The following is a 26211-nucleotide window of genomic DNA, read 5'->3' as shown; positions in this document are numbered from 1 at the left end:
TTCTGGTCATGATTCGGTGGTGGTTCTCCCAGCCCATACAGAATCCGGCGGTCACTCTGGAGGCAGGGCCTATGCGGCCCTGAGAAATCTCCTGTTTCGTGGACTTAGAGCCAGTCCGTCCATGACAACGCTGATGCGAACTACCGTGAAGGCATGGCAGGAGGCTAGGAAAATATATGGGAAGCCCAATCTCATCTCACCTCACATGCCCCTATGGGGTAACCCTATGCTCCCCCACTTTTACAGCATACCGGACCCCTCGCTTTGGGCAAAAAAGGGAATTCTCACATTAAAACATATAGTCAAAGGGTAGACTTATGTCTTTCCAAGCCCTGAGGCAATCCTTCGCTATTCCGCCCTCCTTCCAATTCAGGTACTGGCAGCTGAAACACGCCTTTGAAGCTCAGTTCCCTGCCCCCCTCATTCTGGAACCAGATTCCATTGAACGGCTCTTGACTTCCAGTGTGATGGGGAAGCCCCTCTCAACATTATATCTTTACCTTACAGTGGAGTATGATGCCAAACTAACCAAAACCTGGGAAAAGTGGAGGGTTGATATTCCCTCTTTGAACGAGGAGGAATGGAAGGAGTGTTTAATCTCCTACATTCCCTCAATGATAGCTGCAAAAGATAGGTTCATACAATTTAAGTTCCTACATAGATCGTATTTCACCCCACAGAGACTGGCGCGCATTTACCATCAAAGAGATCCCAACTGTCAGAGATGTAGGCAGGAGGAGGGTACTTTCTGGCACATGGTCTGGTCCTGCCCTAAACTTTGCCCCTTCTGGTCAACAGTGGCCTCCACATTGAGCGAGGTCATAGGCTCACACTTGCCGGTGGATCCCCAGATACTGCTGCTTAGTCATTTGGAGGAAGTGGAGGGAGATAGATATAGTAAACTGTGTCTAACCTTTGCATTATACTATGCCAGGCGTGAAATCTTATTGCGATGGAAACTAGTGGAGCCTCCTACTCTGGCCTTGTGGAGAAGGTCGGTGAATACGGCACTCCCCCTTTATAGACTGACGTATGAAAGTAGGCAATGCCCAGGAAAGTTTGATAAAATCTGGTCCTCTTGGGTGGACGCCTCCGGGGATCCTGAACCCCCATCCCCATAACCAAGAAGTGAAACATATTAGAGGACATCCTACATCCCATGTCCATTCTTCTGATGCTCATCCCACCTCATCCCCTTCCCCCCCCCCCTCTCTTCGGGCCCCCCCCTCCCCCCCCCTCTTCCCCCGTCCTCCCGCCATCCCTACTAGGTTTGACTGTATATTGGTTACCTACTTTATACTACCTAAGAGGTTACTACGCTTTAATGCCATAAGGAGTATTGTTAGGTGAAACTTCTGACGTTTGTATAACTGGAATATCTGCTAAATAGTGGCTTTTGACTCAAGGTAGATCCTGTTGTCACTATTCTCATCGCATTGACTGAACTAATTTATTGTATTGTAATGCTGATTTGTTCAATAAAATCTTCTGTTAAAAAAAAAAAAAAGATGGTTAAGGCAGTGCTGGAAAATACCAGTGGTCTTACAAAATATTGACACTTTGGACCCAATTTGGACATTTTCACTTAGGGGTGTATTTACTTTTGTTGCCAGTGGTTTAGACATTAACCACTTCCCGACCGGCACGCCGATGTACGTCGGCAGAATGACACGGCTGGGCGCGTACAGGTACGTCCCTTTGTATTTGCTGCTGTGCCGGGGGCTCCGTGGGTCGAGTCGCGGGTCCCGCAGACTCGAACGCCGCGGGGATACCCGCGATCGCCTCACGGAGAGGACGAACGGGGAGATACTGATGTAAACAGCATCTCCCCGTTCTGCCTACTGACAGTGTCACTGATCTCTGCTCCCTGTCATCGGGAGCAGAGATCAGTGATGTGTCACAGCTAGCCCATCCCCCCTACAGTTAGAATCACTCCCTAGTACTGACTTAACCCCTACCCGCCCCATAGTGGTTAACCCCTTCACTGCCAGTGTGATTTACACAGGAATCAGTGCATTTTTATAGCACTGATTGCTGTATAAATGACAGTGGTCCCAAAAATGTGTCAAAAATGTCCGATGTGTCCGCCATAGTGTCGCAGTCACGATAAAAATCGCTGATTGCCGCCATTACCAGTAAAAAAAAAAAAATTATTAATAAAAATGCCATAAAACTATCCCCTATTTTGTAGACGCTATAACCTTTGCGCAAACCAATCAATAAATGCTTATTGCGATTTTTACCAAAAATATGTAGAAGAATACGGATCAGCCTAAACTGAGGAAAAAAAATGTTTTTTTATATATTTTTGGGGGATATTTATTATAGCAAAATGTAAAAAATAATACGTTTTTTTCAAAATTGTCGCTCTTATATTGTTTATAGCACAAAAAATAAAAAAATCGCAGAGGTATTCAAATACCACCAAAAGAAAGCTCTATTTGTGGGGAAAAAAATGACATCAATTTTGTTTGGGAGCCACATCGCACGACCACGCAATTGTCAGTTAAAGTGACGCAGTGCCGAATCGCAAAAAGTGCTATGGTCAGGAAGGGGATAAAATCTTCCGGGGCTGAAGCGGTTAATGGCTGTGTGTTGAGTTATTTTGAGGGGACAGCACATTTGCACTGTTATACAAGGTGTACACCCACTACTTTACATTGTAGCAAAGTGTCATTTCTTCAGTGTTGTCACATGAAAAGATATAATAAAATATTTACAAAAATGTGAGGGGTGTACTCACTTTTTGTGAGATACTGTATGTATATATATATATAATAAATACTCCATGTGTGGACATGCTACAGGAGATGGTCAGAGAGTGTGCGGACATGCAACAGCAGATGGTCAGAGAGTGTGTGGACATGATACAAGAGATGGTCAGAGACTTCAGACATGATACAAGAGGTGGTCAGAGACTGCAGACATGATACTCGAGATGGTGAGAGACTGCAGACCTACTAAAGGAGATTGGCAGAGACTGCAGACATACTACAGGAGATGGTCAGAGACTGCAGACATGGTACAGGAGATGGTCAGAGACTGCAAACTTGATACAAGAGATAGTCAGAGACTGCAGACATGATACAAGGGATGGTCAGAGATTGCAGACATAGTACAGGAGATGGTCAGAGACTGTGGACATGATATAAGAGATGGTCAGAGACTGCGGACATGATACAAGAGATGATCAGAGACTGTGGACATGATAGAATATGGAAGTGTACTAGGGGGCCCGGAGAGCACAGAGGGAGCAGAGAGCACTGGAGGAGCCAAAGAGCACTGGGGGGCTGGAGAGCATGGGGGGGCTAGAGAGCATTGCAGGGGAGATGGAGAGCACCAGGGAGGTCGGAGAGCGCAGGAGGTGGAGAGCACTGGGGGGGTAGGGAGAACCGGGGGGATGGAGAGCACGGGGGGCGGGGAGCACTGGCGGAGCCGATTATCACTGGGGGAACTGGAGAGCACTGGGGGGGCCTAGGGAGCACAGGGGGCGGAGAGCACTGGGGGGAGAGCTGAACAGCACTGAGGGGGAACTGGAGAGCACTGGGGGGAGACTGAAGAGCACTGGGGGGGGCCAGCAACAGAAGTTGGATAGGAGGAGCGACGGGGGCACCTGCATATAGAGGAATTGATTTTTCCATATTCCTCCTACAGCCTCTGATTGCCTGATTCTCCTCCTCTCCCTCCTACAGGCATTCAGCGGCTGCAGGAGGAATATGGAAAAATCAATTCCTCTATTTGTAGCTGCCCCCGCCGCTCCTTCTAACCAGGCACAAAAGGAGGCTGCACGGACACTCACTTTCCAGTCCGGCGGCGGCATCAGACGATGGGATTCCTTGCAGTTTTACGGTCATGGGGCAGCTAGTTTCCGCCCCCCCGGCACTGACTGTTGATCTGAATAGGCGGCCGGGCTGAAGGAGCAGCCCAGCTACTGCAGCAGCTTTCACCTCATGGACATGCGGCGTGGCGTTGCCGGCGTGACACCCCCCAAATGTGGCACCCGGGGACATACCGCCCCCGCACCCCCTTTGGTACGCCTGCTACACAGCTCGCATAATTCACAGGCCAGTCCTGCAGGATGCGGCTGCTAACAGGAATGGTGTTCCTGCTGTGGAAAAAGTACAGGAACACCGTTCCCATGCGTTCCTTCAGGGCTCGAGCCCTGCAATGGGCCTTATTCCTCCCACTGACACCAATAATGGGACACTATTCCTCTCACAGACACCAACAAAGGGCCTTATTCCTCTGACTTACACCAATAATGGAACACTATTCCTCCCACTGACACCAATAATTGGACACTATTCCTCTCACAGACACCAAAAAAGGGCCTTATTCCTCTGACTGACACCATTAATGAAACACTATTGCTCCCACTGATACCAACAATGGGACACTATTTCTCTAATGCCAAAATAGGGCATTGTTTACTACCACCTCCACCAGGATCTACTCCCACTGGCCACAGTCAGGCCCCTCTAAGGTCTGAAGGACAGTAAACTGGCCCTTTGTTTAGAAAGTTTGGAGACCCCTGATCTATATTATAGATAGATGTGTACCAAGCTCTCGTAAGATTAAGGGCGTCGGCGGTAAAGCGCCGCTATTTTTAGCGGCAATTTACCGTCTTTTCTGCACCGCTTTTCACCCCCGCTAATGGATGAAAAAAGGTTAAAAGCGCGGCAAAGGAGTGCCTTAGGAATGGTGTATACACCTCTCCTAAAGCACCTCCAAGGTGCTGCTTGCAGAACTTTTTTTAGCGTCCTGCCAGCACACCGCTCCAGTGTGAAAGCACTCGGGCTTTCACACTGGAATGACAGGAGAGGCGCTTTACAGGCGCTTTACAGGTGCTTTGCAGGCGCTATTTTAGGCGCTGTAGCGCCTGTAAAGGGCCTCAGTATGAAAGTAGCCTTATGCCCTGTACACACGGTCGAACATTGATCGGACATTCCGACAACAAAATCCATGGATTTTTTCCGACGGATGTTGGCTCAAACTTGTCTTGCATACACACGGTCACACAAAGTTGTCGGAAAATCCGATCGTTCTAAGCGCAGTGACGTAAAACACGTACGTCGGGACTATAAACGGGGCAGTAGCCAATAGCTTTAATTAAATATTAATTCTGAGCATGCGTGGCACTTTGAGTCGGATTTGTGTACACACGATCGGAATTTCCGACAACGGATTTTGTTGTCGGAAAATTTTATAGCAAGCTCTCAAACTTTGTGTGTCAGAAATTCCGATGGAAAATGTAATGGAGCCCACACACGGTCAGAATTTCTGACGACAAGGTCCTATGACACATTTTCCACATGGTCGGAAAATCCAACCATGTGCAGGGCTGGACTGGGACAAAAATTTGGCCCTGGACTTCATCCAGACCGGCCCACTTTAATTGTGCAAACAAGCACAAAAACAGTATATAAACTATACGCAATTGTGCAAAAAAACATAAGTAGCATAACATAAGGAGTCCTCACTAACCTCTTTTATTATTTCACTTATTCTCCTCTGTATTTTTCTCATCTTTCTCACATCAATGTGTGAGGTTGAGGGCGAACCGTGCAGCCATTACTTTGACAGGCTGTCACTGAAACCGGCCCACTGAGCCATCGGCCCACCGGGAAACTCCCTGTTGTCCTGATTGCCAGTACATGCCTGACCATGTGTACAGGGCATTAGAGTCTACAAGTAGTAAAAGGTCTTAAAAATGAATTGCAGACACAGAAATGTTCACATTATCCTTTCCCACTATAATTTTATGTATGAATCTGTAAGGGTTTGTTATATACTGTATAAGGAATATAATTGCCACATCACATTTAAGTTTTATCTCCTAACTATTCACATTTATGTGGTTCCTGTCTACTGACTCACCTTTTACCCATTGTTACTGAACTGGCAGATTAGTTAGCTAGTCGACCATTGTATGCAGTGTCTTATTTTAAGGCTAAGGTGTGTACAGTCGTGGCTGGTAGTGGAGGGGGTTTTGTGTCTGCCTTCTCACTCCCTACCTGAAAACTGACACAGCAACTTTGGTGATCCCTAATACCTGAAACCTGACACAGCAACCTTGGTGATCCCTAATAATGCCCCAATCATTGCCCATAGCATCAATAATGATGTCATGCAGACCCACACTGAAGTGCACACAGGAAAATATAGTTTCCTGCTTGATAACTACTGTCTCGGGACATAAGAGCATCAAGTCATAAATCCCACAAAGCCACTTTTATTTAAAAAAGTGAATTGCTGCAAAGCAACATGGGAAGGAGTTTTAGGACATTAATTTAGGTATGTGGTAGAACTTTTTTAATATGAATCTTGCATGGTGATATTTGAGGAAGTCTTTAGGTCATTTGTTGCCTAAAGTTTAGTTTTACATTTTTAACAGGGTGTGCTTTTACAAATATCCTCTTCTGGAATGTAATGCACAGCTAGACTCTACATGAAATGTGATGGAATTGAACATTTTCCTCTTATTAAAACATAGTAAACATAGCATAAATACCTGAAAGAAATGAAATCATAGGATGTTTGTACTTACATCCTATTAATACTTTTCATTTACTCCATTGAAGAACACAGGAAGCCTTATGCCCCGTACACACGATCGGAATTTCCATCGGAAAAACCTTGGATGGTTTTTCCGACGGAATTCCGCTCAAGCTTGCCTTGCATACACACGGTCACGCAAAAGTTCTCTGAGCTTTCGACCGTCAAGAACGCGGTGACGTACAACACTATGACGAGCCGAGAAAATTAAGTTCAATGCTTCCGAGCATGCGTCAAATTGTTTCCGAGCATGCGTAGGAATTTTGCGCGTCGCAATTGCTACAGACAATCGGAATTTCCATTAGGAACTTTTTCAGTCGAAAAAATAGAAAACCTGCTCTCAATTTTTTGCTGGCGGAAATTCCGCCAGCAAAAGTCTGATGGAGCATACACACGGTCGGAACTTCCGACCCTTTCACATGGGTGGCTGTTCTGCCGCTGTTAAAAGCATGTTTTGTTATTTTGAAATTCCAAGACTCCAGGCACAGCGATGACTTGCATTTGTACATTGCAATTAACTGCGTTTACATGTGGCTGCGATTAGCTGCGTTGGAACATTCTTGACATTTCTGATGTGCTTCCTGTTGTTTTTCTTTCCTTGTTGCCACTATCTGCAGGCACAATAGTACACTGTGATTACCTGCAGTTATGTGCAGATAGCTGCTGATAGCTGCAATAAATCGGTCCTGGACGCAGTCAAATTTATTTTTTCTAACAGCACCAAACCGCGTACCCATGTAACGAAACCGTTGCTAAATGCAGTGTGTGAATGGGGCCATAGGAAAGCATTGTCTGAGTTTAGCTGCGGTAGATAACGTGATCTATCCACAGCTAAAAGCTGAATTCTATCCGCCCCTGTGAAAGGGGCCTTAAACCTAGTTTATCCTGCTGCTTACAGGAGAAATTGACACTGGCAACAAAAAATTGTTGGCAAGACAAAACTAGAGAAATTCCCAGCTCAACTCACCAACCAGTCTACTTACCAACCGAATTAACCTATCTAACAGTATGCGTTAAAAACAGGTGTTTAGTTAGCACACATTTGGAAACGCATGCAAGGGCACTCCAGGGCACCCTGGAGGTAGCCCAATCCTCTTTAAAGGCACAGGGGCACACTAGACACCCAGCACAAAGCACAATGGCAGCAAAGGTGTCCAGCGTGTCCCCTCACTAATATTACATCAGTAACAAACAAAATGGCCCCTGCCCCCATGTATAATTGGCCTTCACATCAAGGAGCACATGGAAGGACTGAATCTGACTACAGAAAGTAACAACCTCCAGTAGATATCTGCTAATTTGTGATTTATTTATTATCTATAATAACCTACCAGCATGTCTTTGGAGCATGGGAGGAAACCAGAATACTTGGAGGAAACCCACGCAAGCGCAAGAACATGCAAACTCAGGGCAGGTAGAGTCGTGGTGGGATTCAAAGCAATGATTCCAATGCTGCTAGGCAGAAGTGCTAAACACTATGTCCCTGTGCTGCGTGCTCACTTCTTTTTTACAGCTGCATCATCAAGTTCAGCTAGAGGAAAAAAAGATAACCTTTACCTTGTATAGCCTAAGCAGAAAAAAAAGAGGACACCTTGTCCATGAGGCCAATGTGAAAAGTACATACAGTATTATGCAAGCCCAGAAGTAAAAGGAGAACATTAAATCCCTCAGAAAATGGCCAGTCAGCTACAGTTGCTTTTGTAGTCTATACCAGTGTTTCTCAACTCCAGTCCTCAAGGCGCACCAACAGGTCATGTTTTCAGGATTTCCACTATTTTGCACAGGTGATTTGATCAGTTTCATTGCCTTAGTAATTACCACAGCCGTTTCATCTGAGGGAAACCCTGAAAACATGACCTGTTGGTGCGCCTTGAGGACTGGAGTTGAGAAACACTGGTCTATACCACATACATAGCCTTGGTACCAAAAAGAGAAAAATACAACCCAGCACAGGCCTGCTAGGTATTGATAAAAGTGAGTTACAGAGATGGGAACAATAAAACTGACTCAGCCCTCGACTGATAACTCGAGTTCCCTAACATAATGGCCTGAACTGAAAGTAGAGTCCTGTGTGAACTGGAACAAAGATGGGTAGTCATTGCTGACTGCTGAACTGTCACCGAACATCAGTATATTTGAAGAACTGGGAAAACCTATGCGCATTGGTTAATTGGGTAAACTTCCAGGATGTCCAATATTTGGCCTGAATCTACCAGTAGCTATTGATGACTGGAGAAACTTCCAAAAATTCAGGGCCATGGCACAAAGAAGACTTGCATACTAAAAGAACTGGGTAAACCTGTAATCCCAGGATTTTTGTATACATTGTGAATTAACCAGCAGCTGTTGATAGCAAATAAATCTCCCAAACAAACAGAAAATACTAGAGCTGAGGACACTAGAAAAGAACTGAGGCATTCTGGTTTTGGGTGAGGTTATCCTGTGCTGGCAACATTTTGTTTTACACTATACATTTCTCCTGTAGGTGGAAATATAACCGAAGGTTTGAGACTTCTTGTGTGCCTCAATATACAAGAAAGAATGTAATACTAAAAAAATATTATACAATGGTTACATGTATAAAAAAAGTGTTTATCGTGCGTAACTTGATTACCTTGTTCCAGTAATATCTGCATGGCATTCTTTAGTGTTTTCCTGGGGCTGGTCTTCATCGTCTGCATCAGCAGCTTCTTCGGGGTCACCCTCTGCTCTCAGTGGTGTTACCTCTTCTGTGTCCTCACATTCATCCCAAACTAGTTTTCTTCTAACTGGGTGGGTGGAAACATCAGAAACCCCAAGATTACCAGTATTGGAGGCAGCTTTAGCTTTGGTTGGTGACTGGTGTCTGTTTTCATTCCTTGAAGAACTATGTAGACTATACAACCAATAAAAAAAATGACAATTAACATCTGTAAATAATTCCTCATAATACTATCCAGCTCTTTCTATCCATATAAAATATATATAAATGTACACATACTTTTTAATAACAGTAACATACATAATTTACATTTCCTGATCAGACAGGTAATTTCCTAAGCAGCTGTACATATAGGTATACTATATCAATTATGGAAAAGAGGTCATTGGCCATAAACAGTTCAACAGTCATTAAAGCTTGAAGTGAAACTAAACGCTATATAAATACAGTTTTTGAAGTACTTCCAAATCAACATGTTATTGTTACATTGCAGCCTATTCTGTTTCCTTGTATTCTAAAGAAGCTAACCAACCGTGACACATTTAAATACAGCTATCCCTCCTGGTATTGTCACTATGTAATCAGTGTATGCAAATGATGTATAAAACACTAGTGTATTTCTATAAGAGGTTTCCTCTTCCCATAGTAATAATGATGTGAAGCAACTGATTAAGCAAGTAATGATACACCAGGCCATAAGCTACCAGGGATAATTGCAATTTATTTGTTGGTCTTGATTTTGATTTTATATACAGTGAAAAGAATAACCCTCTTTAAAATAATCACATTTTGTTTCTTTGCGGCCTGAAATGAAGCCAGACACTGTTTTTGTTTTATGCAGCTGTATTTACTAACTTATAACATCAAAGTGAAAGATATAATACCAACATGTCAGAAAAAAAAAATCAAAAACAGAATCACTGAGTTGGAAAAAGGATCACCTCTTCCTAAAAATGACTTGTAAACTCAATCAGGTGTAGCTAATCACCTTCTCAATGGCACACAAAGCCATTTGACTTTCAACTGTGATCAGATGTGGTCATTTTGATTAGCTCAACATGAAAAGAGCTTTCCTGGAGCATTTCAGTCCCTGGTAGTGCAACTGAAGCAAACAGTCAATTATGGGTGGCAAGGCACTGTCAAAAGATCTCCGGAATAAAGTTGTGGACATGCAAAAGTCAGGAAATGGATACAAAAACATTTCAAAAGCTTTATCAATGCCTAGAAGCACAGTGAAGTCTATTATTAAGAAGTCAAAGGTATTTGGTACAACACAGACCCTCCCTGGATCAGGATGTTGGTCCAAACTGGATGAAAGAGCCAAGAGGAAACATGTCAATGAGGCTACCAAGTGGCCTACAGCAACTCTGAAGCAGTTGCAGGAGTTTATGAAAAAGAGTGGTCATTGTGTGCATGTGACAACTATACCACAAATTCTCCACAAATGTGGCTTGTATGGGGGGGTTGCAAGAAAAAAAAGCCACTCCTCAAGAAAGACCACAGGAAGTCATGACTGAGCTTTGCCAAAGAACACCTTTAAGATTCTGAGGCCACATGGAAAAAAGGTGTTATGTTCAGATGAGACTAAAATTGAATTATTTGGCCTCAACACCAAACGATATGTCTGGCGGAAATCCAATACAGCTCAACATCTAAATAACAGCATTTCTACAGTTAAGCATGGAGGTGGTAATATCCTGTCATGGGGGTGTTTCTCTGCAGCATGGACTGGTGCGCTTGTCAGGATAGAAGGAGAAATGGATGGGGCAAAATACTGTCATACTCTTGAGGAAAATCTGCTGCTCTCTGCCAGAAAGTCGTCAATGGGAAGAAGGTTTACTGTCCAACATGACAATGACCCAAAGCAAACAGCAAAATTTACCACACATTGGTTGAAGGAGAAAGAGGTGAATGTGCTTGCATGGCCTAGTCAGAGCCCAGACTTAAACCACACTGAAAATCTGTGGAATGACTAGAAGACTTCGGTCCACAAATGGTTATTATCAAATTTAGCTGAACTTGAGCAGTTCTGCATAGAAGAGTGGTCAAATATTGCAAAGTCTAGGTGTGCACAGTTAGTAGAAACATATCCCAACAGACTAAAGGCTGTAATTAAAGCAAAAGGTGGTTCAACAAAATACTGACACAAGGGGGTGATCATTTTTCCAACTCAGTGATTCTGTTTTTTAATTTTTTTTTTAGGACATGTTGGTGTTATATCTTTCACTTGGATGTTATAAGTTGCACTGTGTAAATACAGCTGGATAAAACAAAAATTTAGACTGTCTTCGTTTAGGCTGGAAAGCAACAAAATGTGATTTTTTTTTAAAGGGGGTGATTCTTTTCTATACCCACTGTACATCATGATGTCATGTGGATTTTATTGGTTTGATTTTTGTTCTGTTTTGTTTGAATAAAGTTTATATTTTGTATATACCTAAGTACAAGTGTGCAGTGTATATTTGGAGCTCCAATACTGTAGCTGCTGATTTAATAAATAAAAGACACTTACCTGTCCAAGGATCCAGCACTGTTTTCATCCAGGTCGGTTGTTCACCAGTCTTCAGGTCCCCGGCACCCCAAAGTTGACTGTGGGAAGCCGGCTGTGACTCCCTGAGGCTTCACAGCCCATTTCCTGCTATGCATGCACTTGGCGAATGGCCCTGCAGCCTTCTGGGACCTGTGATGTGCCTCAGTAGGTTGCGGAAGATGAGGGGGCAAACTTCTGCTTGGATCGCCTAGCTGATCCGAGTGGCAGTGGGAGCGGGTAGCTGTCAAAACTAAGTACCCGCTCCCAGATAAAAAAAAACAAACATCTAATACAAGCAGAGTAGGGAAGGGAGGAGGACACTCTTCCTGAAGTTCTGTTTTAAGCAAACTAAACATCATTCTGCTAGGTTTTACATCTACTTTAAATCAGAACCCAAGTAAACAGCTAATCATTAAAATCACAAACCATTAATGAACTATTTTACCTGTCTAAATATTTGTAATTCAGTCTAGCCAGTGTATACCTCTACCACACTGCATAGCCAGATCAATACCACTATTCAAGAATAAGCATTAACACATCCTTGAAACGCGTTACCCCCTCCTTCCTTTTCTGATCCAGTGAATTCCAGCCGGCATTGATGAGTTTATACATCACCCTCTCTGCCCAGACTGTGGTGCCTTGATTTCAAGCTGTCCTAAGATGAAGATGATTCCTGGCTGCTGTGATGCAAGTCTGCATTTGCTTTTATCCAATAAAGATATTCAGCTTTCTAATCGGATCCCATGCTCCTGTCTGGCTCCTGTCTGGTTTAAGAGACCAGCCTGGGTCTATTAAAGTAGCCTTTAGAACCAGATCCAGAGCTATCAAGAGCTCCTCATGCTGACAGCCCCTAGATCTCCCTTCTGATGCATTTGAACTATTATTAATTATCTGTGTGCTTTTAGTTTAATATGTAGAATTAACACATCACCCTGTGATTCCCCCCTCTTGTAAGCTACCTAAACAGCTCTTCCACCTTAAGTGCCTGAAAGTATGTTATAATGGCAGCAGTGCCCAATGATATTGTGATTGAATGGCTCACATTGCAGAGCTTCCCACTCCTATTCTGATTTTTGTTGTGCAGGGGAACATATCTAACATATCAAATACATTAAAGAAGAAGTCCAGCCTGATCTTTTTAGGCTGGGCTTCTCCTAAGTGTCATGGTTATGCAGTATGTGTGTCTGTCAGTTCACCTTTCCTCCTGTGTTCACCTTTAGAGGCTAGCCACCCTCACCTGACTGTTTAAATAATCTTCCCTCAGCATAGCTCCACCCTGGCCTCTAATTAGGAACACTATATTAACCTGGGCATTGCAAGCCAACCTTGCTGATCAACCATTGTGTGTTAGCTTTCGTGTGTACTTGCTGTGTTTCCTACGTCTGATTCCAGTTACCGACCTTGGCCTGTTCTCGACTATCCCTGTCTGCTTGTGACCCTGACCTTTGACATGTTATGTTTATCCTTGTCTGTTAGTCGCCCCGACATTTGGCTTATCCCTTTACTATCCTTGTTGGTCCAGCCTGCTGCCTCCTTCCTCTTCTCCTGTAGTCTACGGTGAGCGTGAGCTGTGGGACCCTGGGGGCCGCGACCTGGAGCCAAACTGCAGCGCAGTCCATTCCCACCACTAGAGGCTCTGGTGACCACCTGCTGGCTCTTAGACTCCGCACCCTGGGAAATCTATGCTCTAGCTCCCAGTGGGATCGGTGTTAGTGATCCAGTAGACCTGCTTCCTGAACCTCCCAGGGTTCAATCCGCAGCAGTCAGTCCTAGGGTCCACTACCTTAGCGGTGCACTTCTGACTCCCACGGAGTGCATCTGTCACCTGGTCTCAGGTGACCTGACACTAAGGGTCACACGAGTGCAATTCGCTTTGCACTCCTGTGACCCGTTTTAAGCGGAGAGCGGACTGAAGTCCGCTCTCCGCTGACGTCACTGGAATCAGTGGAGGCAGCGCATCATCCCTACTTCTGAAGTCTGGATCCGCCAGCTGCCTTGACTGATGGAAGTCTCAGCGAGCCGCTGAGAAGGCTGCTCCCCCCCCCCCCTTCCACAGCTTATCGCTCTAATGAGCGTGGAGGATCAGAGAGGAGAGATGCTGACTGACAGGCAGCAGCTCTCCGCTCAGGGAGTGAGAACCGAGCCATCGACGGTGTTTGGTGGCTCGGTTCTCAGTGAAGAGGCGGCGGCGCACAGATGCAGCATCAGAATGATGCTGCATCCACCTAGGTAAGTATGAATAGGGGAAAAAAACATACTTTTCTTTTAATATAATGTGAAGGAAGATTTAAGGCAGTTTTTGGAAAAGATCATTACAGTAAATTTTTGACACTGGATGTAAGGCTCTAAGTAATTAAGTTTTATATACAGCCTGTCCACATCACCTCCCACTTGTATGCAAAGGAAACGGATCCTATAGTGACGGAACGTATATGCTCAAAGTGCAATACACATTACACAGTACACAACACACTTGGGTAAAACTACGAAAGAAAGTGTCAGACATACCCAGCCAAATCTAAAGCTTTAATATTGTTGCTTATATCCTCCTCGCTGCTCACGGTAGAAGACACATCCCAAAATTTATTGTTAGTAGACATTATCTGATTAAGGTGGTCCCGGGAGAAATGAGTTCCTTGAGCTCGGCGTCTATAATATTCAGCCTTTTCTCGCAGTTCCTTTACCTGCTCAACAGCACAGAAACAGTTCGCTTAATTCATTATAAAAATATAAATGGTAAAAAGCTTATAATCACTCCACCTCTAATACAAGCAACCCAATTTTGGTGCAGTGTGTGTTAGAGGTCGACCGATATATCGTCCGATATTTGGTGTTTTTTACTTAATCGGCATCGGCCGATTGTGCTGATAAAAAGGCGGATATAGCTTCAGCGCGACTTGCAAAAGACTTCTGTAATAGAAGTCAATGCCAGTTGCCTGTGTGAAGCAACTTCTCCCCCTCTCTGGGCAGCCTGCCAAATCTGATAAAAAGAACCTGAAGGATACAATGTTTACACTTATGAATGGACTGTGTGTAGAAGTTCTCAGTTTAACCATTTAAAGACTAAATCTTTTCTGACATTTGTTGCTTACAAGTAAAAATCCTGTATTTTCTGCTAGAAAATCACTTAGAACCCCCAAACATTATATATATTTTTTTTAGCAGAGACCCTAGGGAATAAAATAGCGGTTGTTGCAATATTTTATGTCACACGGTATTTGCGCAGCGGTCTTTCAAATGCAATTTTTTTTTTAAAAATACACTAATAAATTAAAAAAAAAACTAAGCAGTAAAGTTAGCCCATTTTTTTTCATCCAGAAGTTTTGATTACCTGTTTTTGTGTATTTAATATTTAAGAGAGGTTTTTTTTATATTTTTTTTATCTAAATTCTACATACAAGTGAACTGATTGGAGGTTTGTTTTGTTTAATAAATGTTTAAATGTAAAAAAATTTCCGTATCACTGAAGGTTGCTTTCACACTGGAGCGGGCATGCGTTGACGGTAAAAGACTGCTAGTTTTAGCGGCTCTTTACCATCATTTTAGCAGTGCTATTCGGCTGCTAGCAGGTCGCTTATAACCCAGCTAGCGGCCGAGGAAGGGGTTAAATGCGCCCCTGAAGCGCCGCTGCCGAAACGCTTTGCAGGCGATTCGACAGCGGTGCGCATTCATTTCAATGGGCAGGAGTGGTGGAGGAGTGGTATACACTGCTCCAAAGATGCTGCTTGCAGGACTTTTTTTAATATCCTGCCAGCGCATCGCCTCAGTGTGAAAGCACTCGAGCTTTCACACAGATTGCAGGGGAGCCGTTTGACAGGCACTTTACAGGTGCTATTTTTAGCCCAAAAGCGCCTGAAAAACGCCCCAGTGTGAAAGGGGTCTAACTGTTAGATTTTATGAGATGAAGGTAAAAAAAAAAAAAAAATCGGCCTAATATATCGGCCCAAAAAAATCGGCATCACATATCGGCCATCGGCCACCGCGATTTGTAAATATCGGCATCGGCCAGAGAAAAACCCATATCGGTCGACCTCTAGTGTGTGTACCCAAATAAAGTATGCGCAAAAACTATGTGGTTGGGATAATGTTGTAAAAGCAAGAGAGGAAATCAGGCAGGCAACACCGGAAACCCCTTAGTAAGTCTATGAGTGACGTCACTTCCCAGATGTTTCCCAACCGTTGTCGTGCTTTCTCCTTCACACAGAAGGTGCCGCTTTATACAGACCGGAGTAGCTTTAGAATAGGTAAATATAGCGTTTTTTTTTTTTTTTTTTTTTACATTGTTAAATAGATAGGCTTAGAATGTGGCTGAGAGTAGGTTTAGAGTTAGTTAGGTTTTGCCTTTATGTCTACTTTAATTGGACAAGCTGAAGTTAAAAGCTGATTGGTTACCATGCACAGCTGCACCAGTTTCTGCGTGCACCAGTTTTAGTAAATCTCCCCCATTATATGAACTTGTGCAAAAAAAACCCTTCCCTGAGATTGTTCTAAAATGTAAATTTAATATTCCCACATTTTATACTCTCCCGCAACAGTATAAAAATGAAATCTCTCTATCTGGTCTACCCATTGTTTCCAGTGTTAATGTACCTATGAAACAAGTTAAAAAAAAAAAAAAAAAACTTCCCTTGTAGAGTAGTCTGCACTGAAAGTGCTTATCTACTGTAACTATGGAAAAGTAAGGTAGTTTTAGGAGAGAACAAACCAACCTCAGCGACCCACATGGAGCCTACACTGAGAGGAGAGTCCTAAAGGAAAGAACACAGAACAAATCATCATTTATTATAACTATATCATTAGCATCAACTGGAAAAAGCAAAGCACAGCTCGTTGCTGCCACCTAGTCAAGCATTCTAGTTACTGATACTAGATAATAACATGACTAAAATTATGCAAAATATATAAATAAATAATACTTCTCTTACAGCCATTTTTGAAACAAGAATGCTGTAACTGAAATGATCACAATGGCCCTGCATCATCAAGCTGTGATAATACTTATATGTTGCTAAAGTGGCCTCTTTATCACATGAAAAATCACTCGAGAGATCACTTCAAACGAGCCATGAGCACTATCACAGCTTGAAAAGTCAGAAACCTTGTGTACTTTTCAACTTCAACAAACATAATCAACAGTTGTTGGAAGAAATGACATTAAAGCACAATCCATGCTCAAATTAATGAAAATAGACTTGAGCTTTGATTACTACTTATGAAAAATACGTTTTTTTGTGTTCTTGCTTATAATTTCATATGAAGTTACAGCATAAGTGTTTTCTAAGTGTGTTCTTAATTTTCATATAAAAATGCTCAATTAATTTTTCACATTAAATGGTTATTTTGCCATAGACGGTTTTGTTTCATCATCAATAAGTATTTTATCTCATCAATTGCTAGTGTTTCTGCACTAAGAATAACTATTTTTTCCCATCCTCCTCAATTGGAACCCCATAGAAAATCACATTTACTGCCAGCCAAAAGATTTTAAAGTAGAACTATAGGCAAAACTTTTTTTTTTTTTCTAGTTTTGGATAGAGCAAGGGAGGGCTATGACGTCACTCTCGCGCATGCGCACGGGAGTCGCCGTTTCCGGCGCGGCTCTGAAGGTCTGGCACTGTAAGCCGGGCCTTTAGAGCATGTGCGCCAATTATGTCATTTGCTGCATGCACTCTGAATATCTCCTAAACTGCGTCAAGTTTAAGAGATATTCACAGTACCTACAGGTAAGCCTTATTTTAGGTACAAGTTGGTAGTACAGAGTTTACTACCACTTTAAGAGAATTTCTTGGGGACCCTCAGATCACCAGAATTAGTGTTCCTATTGGAAGATTTCCCCTCTATTACTTTTCTGGGGACAACCCAAAAATTGGGATTTTCTTTTACTTTCACTTTCAATGATAATGGTAAACAGAACAAATAGAGAGGGTGAATCACCTTAATGGGGGCACAGACAGCAATAAAAATTGACAATAGTTCTAATCCCTCTCCACTCTATCCAAAACTAAAAATATGTTTTGCCTTTAGTTACACTTTAAAGTTGAGCTCTATCCAAAAGGAGAATTCCCGCTTTAAGGCCTCCTTCCCCCCTCCTCTTCCCCAAATGGCATTTTTTTTTTTAGGGGAGGGAGGAGCGGATACCTAGTTTTGACAGACACCCGCTCCCACTTCCACTTGGAACGCCTGGGTGATCTGACCGGAGGTTCTCCCCTCCCTCTCCGCAGTCATCTGGGACACATCACAGGTCCCAGTAGACTGTGGAACCATTCACAGTGTGTAGCACAGCTCGCGCATGTGCAGTGGGCACCCATGTGTGAAGCCTTAAGCTGTCACAGCCGGGTGTCCACAGTTGAGATGCTGGTGCCGGGGACAGAAGACAAAGGGAAATGACGGCTTGGGTGAGTACATCGCCGGATCATGGGACAGGTGAGTGTCTGATTATTAAAAGTCAACAGCTACAGGTTTTTGTAGCTGCTTTTAATAAACACAAAAATGACTGGAGCTCCTCTTTAAGAAGACACTGCTGGAGCATGTAACACATTACACCCTAAATATTGGGTAACGTGTAACATGCTCAAGAAGGCCAATTTAACTTTTAAGCTTTAGTAAATTGACCTTAGCAATTGCCTTATGATTTATCCTTTAGGATCTTCCAGGCAGTGTGGGAATTCTCCATATTTCATAGCTGAATCTAACAAAAAAACATTTATTTATTAGCACAATTTGATCACTGCTGGAGCCTTATTAATAAAAAAGAACTAATAAAGACAGGACATCGCCAGGCTTTTTTACCTGCATACTACTATACTACTGCTTTATAAATTATCCACATGCAAAGTTATTTTGGAAAAAAAGTTTAAACATAGCATCCAATTATATTGGCATTATATTGTATGTGTATTAATGTAAAAAGTAAATAGAGGAGATGTGATGGCATTTTATGGGTAATGCCTATATTTTTCCCTAATACAAATTTCATAAACATTCCCTAGCATATGTTGCACACGGTGCAATAAAAAACAACTTAAATGAGAAATATGGGACTACAAAAGAAAAAAAAAAAACCATACATACTCACCACCGTACTGAAGGATCTGTGTCGCACTGCAGCTGTCCCATGCCAGCTCTAAAACTGAGAACTTAACGATCACCTAACTGCTGATCGCTCAGCTCTCAGTTTGCTCCCAGCAGAGAGCAGTGACTATCAGTCACTGCCGTCTGTTCTCTGTTCCTCCAGTGCTCACTGAAGCATGAGGCTGGGGAGGAGGTGGCGCAGCTGGCTCAGGCTCTCAGCCATATGCTGAAAATCGGAGCCACCTGTCAACCCAGCAGCCTGGTGGATCCCGACAATACTTTTAAGATACTTTCCGAGCCTGGCCCAGCTCTGCCTAGGTCACAGGGGAACAAAAGTAAATGTACTCCTGTGGCCCTAAAAAGAAGTACATACTTCTCTTTTAATTCATGCCAACCCATCTTCACCTCTAAGTGGAGCAATTAAAAAGAAAAACGAAACAAATACATTTCACTCACTTGATCATTTACTTGACGTTTTGCTTTTATCCAAGCTCCATCTTTGTAATTATATTCTGAAGGAGATAAATAATTTGCAGAATATTCTGTTTTTGCTTTCCTGCAAAACAAATAATATGGTATGAGATTTGCTAAGGCCCATGTACATTGTGCATATTTGTGTTGCAGATGTTGGCTCATTATGATCATAAGTTTCCTTTGATCTCTCACTTTCTGTCAAGGATATTTTCATGAATAGCATCACATATTGTAGCCAGGTGCTGATCCTGGCTTGTACGTACTAGCAATATTGTTATTAGATTTGTATTATGCTCTACCATTGAAACATGTTCTTTCTACAGTCTTAACACTGTAATTATAGACTGCAAATGAACCCTGCCCACCCAGTTTTCACAAATTAGGCATGGTGAGGTTGATTTACAAAGACCGAAGAGTGCAAAATCTGATGCAGCTGTGCATGGTAGCCAATCAGCTTCTAACTTCAGCTTATTCAATTGAGCTTTGACAAAAAACCTGGAAGCTGATTGGTTTCTATGGAGAGCTGCACCAGATTTTGCACTCTCAGGTTTTATTAAATCAACCCCGGTGTTTCTTAAGACAGTTATTTGGCCAGATTCTTTTTGCTGATGTGTATCAGTCTACCTGTGTCCTCCTGTCACAAACAGTGCCTATCATTGTCTGTTGTCATCTTTGTCAATTTATGGCAGAGTGGTACCAACTTCAAGAATAATAGAAGGTCTAATTTACTCTCTATAATGTATAATTATGCATATTGGGATTTACCAATGAGTTTACAGCCATGGCCAAAAGTTTTGAGAATACCACAAATATACATTTTTACAGAATCTGCTGCTTCAGTGTTTTTAGATCTTGTCTTGTTTAGAAGTGTCAAAGGCGTTTATTGACAATTACATAATTTTTTTGCAAAGAGTCAATATTTGTAGTGTTGATCCTTCTTTTTCAAGACCTCTGCAATTCGCCCTGGCATGCTGTCAACTTCTGGGCCACATCCTGACCGATGGCAACCCTTTCTTACATAAATAATGCTTGGAGTTTGTCAGAACTTGTGGGGGTTTTTTTTGTTCACCCGCCTCTTGAGGATTGACCATAAGTTCTCAATGGGATTAAGGTCTGGGGGGGTTTCCTGGCCATGGATCCAAAAATTCGATGTTTTGTTCCCCCCGAGCCACTTAGATATCACTTTTGCCTTATGGCAAGGTGCTCCATCATGCTGGAAAAAGGATTGTTTCTCACCAAACTGTTCTTGGATGGTTCGAAAAAGTTGCTCTTGGAGGATGTTTTTGAACCATTCTTTATTCATGTCTGTGTTCTTAGGCAAAATTGTGAGTGAGCCCACTCCCTTGGCTGAGAAGCAACCCCACACATGAATGGTCTCAGGATGCTTTACTGTTGGCATGACACAGGACAGATGGTAGCACTCACTTTTTCTTCTCCAGACAAAGTTTTTTTCTGGATACCCCAAGCAATTGGAATGGGGAATTTATCAGAAAAAATGACTTTACCCCAGTCCTCAGCAGTCCATTCCCTGTACCTTTTGCAGAAGTCTGTCCCTGATATTTTTCCTGGAGAGAAGTGGCTTCTTTGCTGCCTTTCTTGACACCAGGCCATCCTCCAAAAGTATTCACCTCACTGTGCGTGCAGATGCACTCACACCTGCCTGCTGCTATTTCTGAGCAAGCGCTACACTTGTGGTGCCCCAATCCTGCAGCTGAATCAACTGTAGAAGATGGTCCTTGCGCTTGCTGGACTTTCTTGGGCGCTCTGAAGCCTTCTTCACAAATGCAGTAGAAATGTTTTTTATGGGATTAAGTTAATTTTCATGGCAAAGAGGGACTTTGCAATTAATTGCAATTCATCTGATCACTCTTCATAACATTCTGGAGTATATACAAATTGCCATAAAAAAAACTGAGGCAGCAGACTTTGTCAAAATTAATATTTGTGTCATTCTCAAAAACTTTTGGCCATTGCTGTACATTTGTAAAATGTAAGAACGCTAACACCTCTATAATTACCATTCTATATTGTATCTAGTTTTAGATTCTTGATACCCATTAGCCGGTTTCTGGACTTTGTATTTTATTTGTATTGCTGGATCTTCACTCATCCAGCCTTGTATCCTAATATTCACAGTTTCTTTGAATTAATGGTTCATTAGCGGTTATCAGTCTTGATTATAAAGTACTGCTTGTCTGCCAACTTGTCAAACCCTGACCTCTGCTTTACATTGCTTATTCTGAAGGTTTTGAAATAGTAGCCCCTCAACCTGATCACTAAGATATGAAACACAAGGCAAAGTGTCTGTTCTTAAGCAATATATCTCCCAGGAGCTGGAATGCAGATGAATACATTTGTTCACTGGATGCTGTGCAGATCTCAGAGCCAGACACATACAAAGTGGGACTAGGCTATAACAATAAACAGCAATAACGTAATAGATTGTTAGATATGACATGTTTTATATACTGCATTTGGTATTTTTAGCAGCTACTATACTTGGCCAGTTCAAATGCTAGTATACCCTAGTTTTGCTGGAAATGTGTGGCATTGTGTGGATTTCAGACATTCCTTATCTGAGCAAAAGCCAAGAGACAGGAGATTCAGCTGGAAGTGCTAATGTCACTCTGAAGTCTCCTTAAAATCAAGAGATTGAAACAGATAAGCTATGATGGATATTAACATTAACCATCAAAGGCTGAGTAATCGCTATGAAAGTAGAATTAGTACGAAACTAGCAACCCACAAACTGCCACTATACGGCCTGGACCTGTACCTAAAAGTTAACATTCTACAGTAGAGTTCAGTGCTGAATAAACTCCGCTAGGAAGTAAATAAAGATAATTTTTCACTGATATACCATACTTGCATTTATGATCTGTTTATTTTATTGTTCAAGACTAAAAAAAAATATTTTTTGATTTTTAAAGTCATTTATATTACCGCAGTCAGAAGCCGGTCTCTGGGCTGCTTTTCAAATTTCACCAGGCTAATATCAATTTATTATCCAAAAAAAAACTTGTTTAGAAATCTCAAGCCCTGATTACAGACATAGCTTATTGGATGAGGGATCCTCCCTTCCCTTTTCTCTGTATTACCTTCCAGTTAAAGAGACAGTCTGAAAGAAAACAGCTTCTGCTATGCTCTCTCCTTAAAAAAAACAAAATGTTCTGGAAGACCAGTGTCATGGGTGCACCCTGTATCAGATGTTTATTTGTAAAGTAGAAATAATATAAATAGTAAAAAAAAAAAAAGATCTAAAATTCTATTTACAATCTTGGCAATTAAAAAAAAATGGACTCAAAACCTTAAACTTTTCTTGAAGCGGATCTTCACTGCATCTAAGCACCACAAACCAAAAACATAATTTAACTCATTTTTAATATTCAAAGCTAACTCCCCCATCCATCCATGTCTTTATACTTTATTTTGTTGAGAAAACACTTTAAAAAACACCACCCTAGCATTTCTGGCCATGGCCATCTTGGGTAAGGGTAAATGATTCATGTCACATTTGCTTCCTGGAATCCATCTGCCCTTAGCTCAAGCATGCCCTCAAGCAAGCCCTCCTCCTGAAGACTCCTGGGATGTATGACATCATTTGCCTAGGCAAGAAACCAGGAAGTAACTGAAGAAATGTTAAAAAAAAATTTATACAAGTAAATATAATATACTTTCCTATCTATTTACTAATGCTAGAGGATTGAGGATAAAAAATAAATAATGTTGATTGGGAGAGTGAAGTTCCACTTTAAGAAAGGTTTTTTATGATAAAAAAAGCTCAATAAGTATTGCCAGCAGTTAAAAAAAGCTTTTTAAATCCCCCAGGGGTCCCTGTGTACATAGCACAAATCTGTGAAGGGTTGTTGAGCAGCCTTGTCAGATAGCTGTCCCACATCCTGCCACCACTATCCAACAAGGCTGAACAAAAGAGATGGAGTTATGACTAACAGTGCAAGAGGAGAGGGAGCATGACATGCAGTGCATACAGAGCCTACATAAATCCTGCTTGTGATGAGAGCGGTGCCAGATCCCAGCCGCTGCCTCCAATATGTGACATACTGCAGGCTAGATCTCACCGTGCTCCCACCAACACATGACGATAGCACTCTCATTGTCACCCAGCACAATGATTTTTCACCTTGTGGAACCACAATCTAAGTGCCTGCAGATCACGAGTAATAAACAATATGTGGTTAACCAATGAAACACCACAAAAGCTGCCGCCACTTTTTTTTATCAGAAACAAGAATGTGCGTTAACAATCTTGACTTTTATGAAATGTCTTTATGATCCACTATCAGACAGGGATATTTCAGAGATTTATATCCGGGCTTGGTCTGCACTACACTGGGAGGTAAACAATTGCTGTCTATACAAGGAGAATGCTGCATGTAGGAGATTGCAGAAAGTACTGTGTCCTAGTCTGAACAGTCCCTGTGAGAGATGAGGAGACACAGCACTGCAGAATGGAGAGGGGTAGGGGCTCAGTGATGACTGTAACTCCCTCATAGGATTGTCCATATTTTGGTCTTCGGAATGACAACAGCCAGCACTCCCCCTGAGGAAGACATGTGATTTCCTGTGTCGACACGCAGTGGGGAGGAGACAGGGCAGCTTGGGCAGTAGCAGCAGCGTTAGAACAACCTACTGTGTCTATACAACTGACCTACAGCTTTCATTGGGATTTAATAGTTTTTGCTGGAACAGATTGGTGCGCTGCAAGCACCTTGAAAGTGTGAGTACCCTGCATACCCGGGATTTTTTAATAAAGTGTGGTTTTAAACGATAAAACACCATCCAGATTGTTTTTTTTTATATGCACCAAGGATACATTTTCTGAATGGTTCAGGAGCCTGCACAGTCTACATAACACAGAGCCCAAGGGTGGTTCAATGAGTGTGTATTGACCAAACTTAGGTGTGCGGTCACACACCTTCAGGTGTAATTACAAAAGGGGGAGCACAAGTGTGTTGGCACTTATTATAAGGTTTGGATCACCATCACTATTCCAGTATACATCAACCTGGAAATGTATCTATAATGAACATTTGAGCACATATTATGCACTTGGGACTTCATCATTTATTATTAAGAAGTTATCACATTGTTTTACCATCACATTGGCACTTTTTTGCATGAATGATATAGGGGAGTATTACATAATATTTACTGTATTAAGGTATTTTTCATGTTTTTATTAGTACATTTGTACAGTTTTGTATTTGTGTAACACTTATTTGCTACTTTTTTATTATTTAACGTGGCACTTTGTAATTTCAGACTGACAAAAAATAAAACAGGCATTTTATGTGTACAGGGTCCCCTGGGGGATTTTTTCCTATCTGCTGGTGGTATTTCTTCTTTAAATAGGTTACATGATTTGAAATCATGCTCTCTTGACAATGGCTTATACTGTCATTACGAAAACAGCCCACTCTCTCTTTAAGGACTGAAAATGCTCTAGTCCTGCCTGTGCAAACTCTGAAATAGATCAATCTGAAAGGTGATTGACTCTTTTTGACTAAAAACAAAAAAAAATCTAGGTGCACAGTTTTCTTTTGTGTCAAGAAAACCCAATTGGTTTCCCTTTAACCAGTACACCCTTAGTTCTGCACAGAAGTTGTGCATATTATTCCTGCAGGATTATTTATCAAGATTCTACTTATTGCCTTTTCTTTTTATAATAATTGTGATATTGAGACTCACTTCAAGTATCCATTCATATGCAGATGAAAAAACTTCTCCACTTCTTTAGTTAAGCAGCCTAAATGTGGGCTGTATAAAGCATTATTAAATGATAGAAGTTTACAGTATTAAAAGATAAAAAGATCTTGGTTTCATTTAACAATTTGTGTTATCACTTGGATATGTATTGTTTTTTTATATTTTTTTGGTAAATCTTTTAAAAGAGTTTAATTCATAATGCAATAAATAAATTTAATTTTTAACATATTTAACTGTATTTGACCCATGGGGCGTGCGTAAGGCGAGTTCTGGGGGGGGGGGGGACTTCATATGACATCCACTCAGAATTAGAGGGTTCCCACCCAGCCGTCATTTGACTATAGACCAAGCGGGAGCTCTCTAGATCAGGGTGGACTTCATATGATGTTCGCCCACCCCCCAGATACAAAAAAATTACAACTTCAAAAAACTCCCCATGCCTCTTATTAAATACCTTGGACTGTATACTTTCTAAAAAGGGATAATTTGGGGGATATTTGTACTGTCCTGTCATTTTCAGGCCTCAAGAAATTAGATAGGCCATCAGTACATCAAAACTGATTGATTTTCAGATATGCAGTTGTGCTCAAAAGTCACAGAAATCATGAAATTTTGGCATTGATTTGAAAATAAAACTGATCATGCCAAAAAAATATATTTTTTTTTATTTAAGGATAGTGATCACATTAAGCCATTTATTTTCACATAGTTGTTTGGCTCCTTTTTAAATCATAATGATAACAGAAATCCCCCGAATGGCCCTGATCAAAGATTTAAATACCCTGGAATATATGGCCTTAGTACAGACACAAAGTGTGCCACACATGGGTTAAAATGGCAATTAAAGTTTCATTTTCCACATATGTGGCTTTTTAAATTACAATTAGTGTCTGTGTATAAATAGTCAATGAGTTTGTTAGCTCTCACATGGATGCACTGAGCAGGCTAATTACTGAGCCAAGGAGAGCAGAAAAGAACTGACAAAAGGCCTGCATAACACGGTAATGAAATTTTATAAAGATGGAAAATGATATAAAAAAATATCCAAAGCCTTGAATATGCCAGTCAGTACTGTTCAATTACTGGGAAATTCAGGGATCTCTTGATACCAAGCCAAGGTAGATAAAGAAAGATTTCAGCCACAACTGCT

General features: G+C 41.8%; 1 protein-coding gene across 5 annotated transcripts in view; it reads right to left on the bottom strand.

Moving 5' to 3' along the window:
* Positions 1–26211, bottom strand: part of MDM1 (Mdm1 nuclear protein) — a 94518-nt gene that overhangs the window by 46228 nt on the left and 22079 nt on the right. For 4 of the 5 annotated variants that reach the window (XM_073620086.1, XM_073620087.1, XM_073620082.1 and 1 more), the window contains 4 exons: positions 19317–19416; positions 16499–16537; positions 14298–14473; positions 9170–9430 (listed from right to left, as the gene is read on the bottom strand). In XM_073620086.1, the coding sequence (XP_073476187.1) occupies positions 9170–9430; positions 14298–14473; positions 16499–16537; positions 19317–19416 (576 nt within the window). The remainder of the gene's footprint in view (positions 1–9169; positions 9431–14297; positions 14474–16498; positions 16538–19316; positions 19417–26211) is intronic. The other variant, XM_073620083.1, reaches the window with a different exon arrangement.

This window comes from Aquarana catesbeiana, linkage group LG03 (genome assembly GCF_042186555.1).
Source record: "Aquarana catesbeiana isolate 2022-GZ linkage group LG03, ASM4218655v1, whole genome shotgun sequence".
Taxonomy (NCBI): Eukaryota; Metazoa; Chordata; class Amphibia; order Anura; family Ranidae; genus Aquarana; species Aquarana catesbeiana.
Note: the sequence above shows the minus strand (reverse complement) of the source record. Positions and strands in the feature narration are given on the sequence as shown.